Genomic DNA, 8,789 nt, shown 5'->3' on the forward strand with positions numbered 1-8,789 from the left:
GTGGCAATAAATCAATTCTAGGGTGGGAACTAAGGCAAGGCTCACTGTTTCTAGCCAGAGGTCCCGGGGCAGCAACAGTGTGTGCCCACTGCTTCCCTGCAGTCAGACCACACACACACACGTGCACACACACACACGCACACACACACACACACACAGAGTGCAGAGAAGTCACAGTCTCATGGTTTTGATTGCTTGTTACAGTCATATTCCTACATCAGTTCTCAAGTCCACGTTCTGCTTTGAGGATGCAGACCAGAACTGGGCAAGTACCACCCTAAGGAACACAAAGTCTGCCAGGGCTCATCTGATTTACACAAAAGGGAGTTTACTCCTGCAGAAGAAAAATCAAATCATCAAAGGTGTGCTTTAGCTATGGCTCAGTTCAGTGATACTTTTTTCCTCATACAGCTTTTCTTCTTTACTATCAAAGACTGGCTGCATTTGAGAAAATGTGTAAAGTAATAAAAAAGTGTGATATATTGCCTAGCATGTGCAAAATTCAAAATTTTGATAGAGATGATGATTAATAATAACAATAATAATAACAACAACAATAAATCTTTATTTCTGTTAGTCAGGACCAATACCTAATCCTCATTCCAGTGTCTCCAAAGTTTCAGTCTTGCAAACTGCCACTTCCAAAGCCATGTTTCCCCTGATTGACACTCGGGTGTGAGTGTCCAGGGATCCTGGGCAAACGGACCCCACAGTGAGGAGAGAGCGGACGTGCTACACTGTGCTCCTTTGGATGACTGGCCATCTCCTGGCAGTAAACCAATCCCCAGGGTCTCAGTTATGTGCCTGATATACATCTCCCCCTCTCTATCTCCCTCACTGTATCTCACTTTCTCTCCTCTGTCTCTCGGTGTGCTCAACAAAGAGTTACCTGTTTCCTCCTCAGCCTGTCACCTCCTACCCCTCCTCCTCCTTTAATGCTCCTGCAGAGTATTTTTCTCTGTTACAGGGTGCTCAGACAGAGATTCCCATTGTGGGCACTATTACCAACTCTTTGAATATGTGGTTTGTACTGATAATGGTCAATCACATTAAAATCTACTGGGTTGTTATAAGAGAAATGAAAATGATGCAATAAATTAAGGTTATGCTGATTAGTAATATTACTTTTACATTGACATTTAGGTCCACGTTTAGGTCTCCACAGACTTGTTTTTCTCGTTCATTAAACTATACAAAATAAAAACCATGACTGTGTGTGCCACTACGGTACAGATACAGTACCAGTGCGTTTCACTTCAAACAATAACAATAACCCGGAAGCTATTTTCAAGCCTCAACCGCTCACATGGTCACCCGGAAGCAGCTTTATCGCTAAACAGGGAGAGGAAAGCGTTGTTTGAACGCAAGTCGCCGGTATTGACTTTTTGTCTTTTTGTACGAGTCCAGTTTTGGAAACGCAAACATGTAAGTGTATGAATATTGGGTTAATTTACACTTTCGCGGTTACATGTAGCATTTCAGAGCAACAAATGTGTTCAGTAAGATGACTATCTATATCTAAAAGTGCGGTTTCGTCCGTGTACGGACTAAGAGAGTTAATGTTGTCCTATAAAATATATGTTTAGCCTGCTAGCTACTCAGCTGTTTTCTTGTTTTTTTTCGCTTTGCTGAACAGTAACTATGGAGTATTTTTTTAAATTTTTGTTTATTTTATTTTTTTTGAGTGAGAGCCAAGACGGGTGTAAAATGTGTAAATACGATTGTGAGTGCTGCTGTGGGTCGGAGAATTGAATCCCAGTCCCCCTCTACCAAATTGTAATTAGTCATAGCGATGTACAGTACTTATCTAGTGTAACTCATGCAACTGTTTTGAGACGAAACATTGGGTAACCAGCATGTTAGCGTAGCGACCTTGCAAAGAGAGACGGTGGAAAACTGAACAATGTTATCTTTGTATCAACTTTTCTGGACCCCATCTTCAGGAGCCTGTTGAACAAGCCCAAGTCGGAGATGACACCGGAGGAGCTGCAGAAACGAGAGGAGGAAGAATTTAACACCGGACCGTTGTCTGTGCTCACCCAATCGGTGAAAAACAACACGCAAGTCCTCATCAACTGCCGCAACAACAAGAAATTGCTGGGTAGAGTCAAAGCATTCGACAGGTAGGTAGAAGCAATATCACAACGCTCACTGGTTTTAGTGGAATATTTTAAACAATGGCTCTTAATCCTCTGAGTACTTCCACTCTTCCGTGGAATGGTTTGATGTTCAAAAAGCGCATGTTTTGGACCGATGGCATTTGATAACAAGTGTGCAGTGAAAAAACAACTCTCATCCTTAATGTCTTTGTGTCACTGTACATAGGCACTGCAACATGGTCCTGGAGAACGTGAAGGAGATGTGGACAGAGGTTCCCAAGAGTGGCAAAGGCAAGAAGAAGTCGAAACCGGTCAACAAGGACCGATACATCTCCAAGATGTTTCTGAGGGGCGACTCTGTCATCGTGGTTCTGCGGAACCCGCTTATTGCTGGAAAATAAATTGCTGTTATACTTTTGCTCCTCATCTCCTTCCCTCCTCAAAGAAAAAAAAGTGATCTTCCTCTCCTCTACTATAAGGGTTACTCTATCTCTGGTTTTGGAGTGCTGCATTATCCAGCAGGTGTAGCTCATTCTTGTAGGGTTCTTATCACCTGGACTCAGATTGCCATTCTCTTGATTGAGCTTAGCCTTTGGAAGCATTGGCAGTTTAAGTAGAGCTTGTAAAATATGCTGAATTTTGGTCTTCCAGGACAGAGTAGCCCTGTTATGCCCCTCTCTTAATTCTGTAGTTACACCCCAACAACCGTCTTTCTCCTCCTCTGTCCCAGCATCTCTCTTTTGCCTGTCCACCATGGGTTGGCTAATTTGGGGGTACAGCCTCTGTTTCAGCACCCTCACTGTAAAATCTGCACTGTCTTCTCACACGGTGTGTCAAAACAAAACAGGAATGTAATTATGCTGAAGGAAGGAGTTGTGGTAAGATGGCAAGGACAGGTCTCGGTTAATTTTGTATCCAAATGGTGTTTTTCATCAGAAAGCGATTAGGCTGTGATTTCGAAGTGTCTCAACATTGGAGGTGAATTTTCAGTGACATTTGTAACAACAGTGTTTACCTTTGGAAAAGCCAATGGTGCAATTACTCATTTTTTATATCATAAAAGTATGAAAAACAATGTGCTGTGCTTAACTACTTGTACAGAGTTCCTGTGTGAATTTGCAGATTAAATTTGTGAACTCTTGTGTATCTCTGACTGGCTGTCACTCTGTCTGCTGAATACTTTGACTGTATTCCAAGTGTCATTTTCTGTCCAGGATTTCAGTAAGGAAAGATTTCAAAGGAACTTTCACAGATATACCATGTAAAAGGCATGCACTGAAGAGGGAAGAGAACGGCAGTTCAAAGTTTTTACCCTTTCAGTGTCTACCCATTTCTCTCTCCTTGTGTTGTGTCAGTCCCCTCTCCTCGTCCCCCGGCCCCCCGACTTCACCCTCCCCATTTCCCCTGGTAGCAGCTTGGGTGTCAGTGTTGATTTCAGCAGGCAGCGCTCGATACACGACAAACTGCCGTTTAAAGCCTCGTGCATTATTGATGAGACCAGATGTGCTGACTGTCACTTCAATCTCCAGCCCCTTTTTTTGAGGTCCATTTCTGTCTGCTTTCTTCCTTGACTGCATCTCTAGGTCATGAATGTGTGACTTGTTTGTATTCCCTGTCCAATCTCTTGTCACCACACACAAACCAGGCAGGTGACCTTGGGTCAAAGTTCACTGTTTACCCTCCAAGATCTTCCTTGTTCAGACATAGTTACAGATAATCAAATTATGTCAGATTAGTTGACTTTGGTAAGTATTTGGGCTGGAGGACACTGAAGTGTTGGAGCTTTGCAGGGTGGTGGAGTTGAAGGCTGTCTTGGCATCCAGCTTTATTTTTTATCGCAAATACTACCATTGATTGTGAAATCATTGTGTTTTAGGGTTGTTAAGGTAAAAGGGTAAAATATTTTAGGAGAGTTCTAACAGTACTTCACCTTCGTGTGTTCCATTATCAACCTGTATCTACATTTCAGAGTTTGTTTTGCATGTCTGATGAGTCGTACTTCATGAACAAACCACAATTTATTCATGTCCATGTGTTTGCTATCGTCACTGATCAAAATCTGTCAATAACTTGCAGGCTTTTCCTGCATTCATATGCCCTGGCTGCAATAGCTGCCCACCCTCTGTTGTAGACTTGAAAGCCACCTCTTCAGTCTGCACTGGCTCCTTAAGCCCAGGCTCTCTCCTCTCCCAGCACTAATAGGTTGTGCTCAGGTTGCATTGCATTGCATTATTGTCATTCAGCAGATACTCTTATCCAGAGTGACTCACATACAGTAAGTTACACTTTTATCCATTTGTACAGCTGGATATTTACTGAGGCAGTAGTGTTTTAAGTACCTTGCCCAAGGGTACAACAGCAACATCCTAGCTACGAATCAAACTGAGATTCTGGATTACTGCTATGCTCTGTGATCACTGTTACAGCACTTTTTATGTCTTATTTCATGTCATCCCCTTCACTGTGGTTCTTGCGTGTGTGACAGTACATTTATTGCAGCATTGGTTGTCATCACAGTTTTATTAACATAGGTTTCCAAAGAACTGTTGAATCTTGTTATCGTACCACCTACCTACAGTATCTTGCCTTGCCATATGCACACATCTGTAATTTCCTCCAGGTAAGAGCATCTGATAGATGAGTAAGTATAAAAATAATGATTGTTCACACTGGCAGACCCCAGCAGAGCCATGAGATATGTGATGTCTCTTTCTGGTCCTTTAATTTCAACACTTGGTTTCATTGTGGTGTACAGTCTGTGCAGTCTATACTGTTTTAGCTTGCCTTGTAACAAAATCTAGCAGATATCAACACCTACAGAACAGACGGACTATCACAGCAGGGGTATCCAGGATTTTAATTTCTCACAGTATAACCTAATGAGATAATATATCTAGGCCTACACTTTGCCTATAAAAAAGTATCTTTGTTGAGAAATCCTTTACTGGTTCCCAGGACAGTGATCCATCCAGGTGTTTCTCTTACCTGCGGCTGGGCCTCAGGTCTGAACATCCTGTGGTTACCCTCACCCCTCGATGTGTACCACTCCACCACACGTGCTTCCTGCTCCAAGTGTTTTTGGATGATCCTTCTTTCCCACCCTGGCCTACTGCCCCCGCAAAGCCTGGGGCTGTCTTCCTCCTCTACCCTGCCCAACAGCATCTCTACCCTGGGCTTACAGAGTAAAGGTCCCCCCCACACACACACATAGATGCCCCAGGGCAGCCGCACCTGCAGTATCCATGTGTGAGGGTGAGTCAAAGTTTCTGATTTATGATTCTCAGGTGAGGATTTTTCTTCCCCTGAGATGAGATAACATGGAGGGAGAAGGAGAACTGAAAGGAATCCAGGTTCATGACACATTCAAAGTGCTGTTTTGTGAGGGGCAGTTACTTTTCCCTGTTACTTTCAATGCTAATGACCTTTTGCATTGAAAAGGCATACATCTTAGCACCTCAGTTTGGACAGATGCTTGGGAAGAAACATGCCCCCCAGCAGCTCTGTTTTATGTAGTATGTCATGTTACACCATTGTATTATTTTCTCAGTTTCTACAATTTTTAAATTTCAAATTTTCAAATTTAACTCTTAGGTTTCATACGTTTCATCCAATGCTAAGCTAATGCTCAGTTCACATATAAGTGAATGTTGATAGATGTGCATTATTTTATATAAAATGCTATTGTTGGAAAATGAGTAAAATGAGTTGGACTTTTTGCTCATTTTAGTTCATTTGCCATATAATGGTAAAATGACATTGTGGGAGTTAGTCAGAGACTGTCTTCTCTGTTCCTTTATAAACACAGCCAAAACACATGCATAGTTTTAGCTATATCGTAACCCCAGGTGTTACACACCCTAAAACCTGCCTTTTGACATTCCTACTGAAACAAACTGGAGTACAATCTGGCAATCTGAGGGTGCAAACAGCCTTCTGCTCACATGGCTGCTTCTCTAACCATTACTGCTCATTATATCGCCCCCTGCTATATTTTGCAGAACTTCTTATCTACTAATAATAGGTCAACTCACTTTTAACCTATACAACAGACTGAACAACCATTAAGGGACCATCCATTTTTATACAGCTCCTCCTGTTCATGAACGTCAAGGAGGGTCATTTCCTTTGTAATACACTTTCCACCAAATTTTTTTCAAGAAACTAAAAGTCCACTTCCCCCCTTGATCTTGGGGTCTTTGAGCCGCGGCAGGAAGGGGGTATGTTTTATTCAGTAGCCAGGCGGGCAGGAGGAGCGATAAGGGGGGAAGTGTGATCGTGATAGCAATCGGCCGAGCGTCGATACTCTCCCCTCACGCAACGCGACACCATTGCCCGGCGCGCGGCTCACGCCCGCCATCGATCGCGCGCGGAAACCGGAGCCGCCGCAGTTTGTTTCCAAGCAGATCCGCAGTCGGGGTGTCAGTGCCGCTAGGGCAGGTGGGGAGAGAGCGAAAGAGGGTGTGACAGACAGCTCTCTCTAAACACACACATACACACACACACACACACATGCAGTCACACGGTCAAATGTCATCACTTGGCTGTGAGTACAAACATGAAAAACGTAAGTTATTTCAAAGATAACTTATCACCAAATACTATTGTATTTGTGTTTCTGTTCAGGCTGTACGTGGATTTTCAACGAATATCAATTGTTTAGGCCTATTTATGGATACCCTACCACAGCAGAGACTAATAATTACGAGGACATAACGGGCCAGTACGCCGAATAATTCTAACAATGAGAGGTGGAGCAAATGGAACGGTCAATGTTAAATACTGTTCTCCTTCCTGGTATTTAAGTGGCTAGCACGCTGCACTTCCAGAAAGTGGAAAATTGCATTTCGTGCCCTAGACCCTGGCTTATTCTTTTATTATATTATGAGATAGCATCACTGAAGTCGTGCACAGATTTTAAGTACTATTATCGATTGTAAGAGTGAGCACAGTGAAAAGTACATATTGCGCGCCATCTAACGGTACCAGATGATAATGTCATGTATCCATCCACTAGAGGGCGAAAATGCACTTTGTCACTGAAACAAACACGGTGAGCCAACACGAGTAGTACATTGTTCTTTGTTAAAACTGTGACAATTTTTCATTTAACAAACAGTTTATTTCTATAATAGTAGTTTAAGTTATATGCAGTAATTACTGTTACACACCAAGGTGACATGTAAACTCAGCAACACTTTACACAGCAGTAAGGGTATGGCTAAAAACAATACACAATTGGTAGGACGGCTTTGAAATTGTAAGGAAGGCTTAGGAGATGCCGTTTTATTGGGAGGGGTGTATCTACTTCCCTAAACTATAAGACAGCTCATTCCATAATTTTTCTTTCGAAAACATCTGCCAGGAGCATGCCGGCAACTTTTGAGATGTGCAGGTAGACAATTGCTGGAGACCTGCAATAAGTCAAAATACTTTCAGCAGAATTCTTGACTAATTGTATTGTAGACAAAATATAGTTTGGACTACCAGACAAAAAGACATGACAATCACCCAGCTGTGAGCAGACAAAGAGATAAATAGATGAGCTTTTCTATCTATTACAGACCGGAAATATTTGTTTAACAATTTTTATTTTCATGGGACTGAGGAGATCAAGATCAAATATTACATTAAGATCTTTAACCTCCGTTCTCTGAGTTGAAGAAAAGCAATGCACATTTGGGATAAACTATGACATCCTATCACATGGGCAGAACCTCATGGGACTGCATATTTTACTGTAAGGAAATGTCTGTGCTCTGCACAAGCTGAAATCTTACTGACAAGCATGAACCAAAAAAAAAACCCCTCTAAACCTCTGAACCTCTAAACCCAGATTTGATGAGAAATGTCAAATGTTGCTTTCAAGTCCGAAAGGACCAGAACAGAAACTGAGCATTGGTAGGAGGGTCAAGTACATCATTTGCAACTTTCAAAAAGAGCAGTTTTTGTACTATGAACTGGGTAATGGCCCAGTTGGAAGTTCTTAAATTTACATTTACATTTATTTATTTAGCAGACGCTTTTATCCAAAGCGAGTTCATGAGAACTCAAAAAGTGAGTCATTGTTGTGCCATCACTTTCTCTGGTAGTACTTTAAAAGAAAAGGAATACTAGAGATGTCTCTGTAATTCTTATATTTACTTAGATCAAGACTTTTTTAGAGTTTTTACAGCTCATTTGAAAGAGCCAGCCACATATTATTGTAGGCAGAGGCACTGACTATTCAAAATGGACTGTCACAGAACAAATTTTACAAGGTGTGAGAACTGTGTCCTACAAATATGTAGAAACTAATATTTATTTTAGTGAGTTTGTATTTATCTGTCCTGGCCTGGAAGAGGGAGTGATTGTATTGTCCAGAATATGTATTGCATTGCAACTTTAAAATGACATAAAAATCTAGTACATGTCAACAAATTTGAGGAATGTGAGAAAAGAGAAAGTTGATGTTAGCTTTGGTAAGAAACATAAAAGTAACAGAAAAGTAACTTAACCTTGGGGAAGATAAAGGTGTCTTGTATTTTACAAAACTTTTTCCATTGCAGGAAAACAACTAACAGCTCTGTGGCTCTCCACCTGGGCCTCAGCCTGGCATCGATTGTTTAAGTAGGAGTGTTTTCTCAGTGTACAAGAATGCAAGCCCTCCGTGGCTACCTTAGCCATAAGTGGGCCACCTTTGTCAAGACCATT

General features: G+C 41.8%; 1 protein-coding gene across 1 annotated transcript; it reads left to right on the forward strand.

The window, feature by feature from the left end:
* Positions 1–1,330: 1,330 nt before the first annotated feature.
* snrpd2 (small nuclear ribonucleoprotein D2 polypeptide) lies at positions 1,331–3,178 on the forward strand. Its single transcript, XM_036537032.1, has 3 exons — positions 1,331–1,425; positions 1,944–2,123; positions 2,326–3,178. Coding segments are annotated over exons 1-3 (357 nt in total). The 5' UTR covers positions 1,331–1,423; the 3' UTR covers positions 2,501–3,178.
* Positions 3,179–8,789: the final 5,611 nt, after the last annotated feature.

This window comes from Megalops cyprinoides, chromosome 9 (genome assembly GCF_013368585.1).
Source record: "Megalops cyprinoides isolate fMegCyp1 chromosome 9, fMegCyp1.pri, whole genome shotgun sequence".
In the NCBI taxonomy this organism is placed as follows: Eukaryota; Metazoa; Chordata; class Actinopteri; order Elopiformes; family Megalopidae; genus Megalops; species Megalops cyprinoides.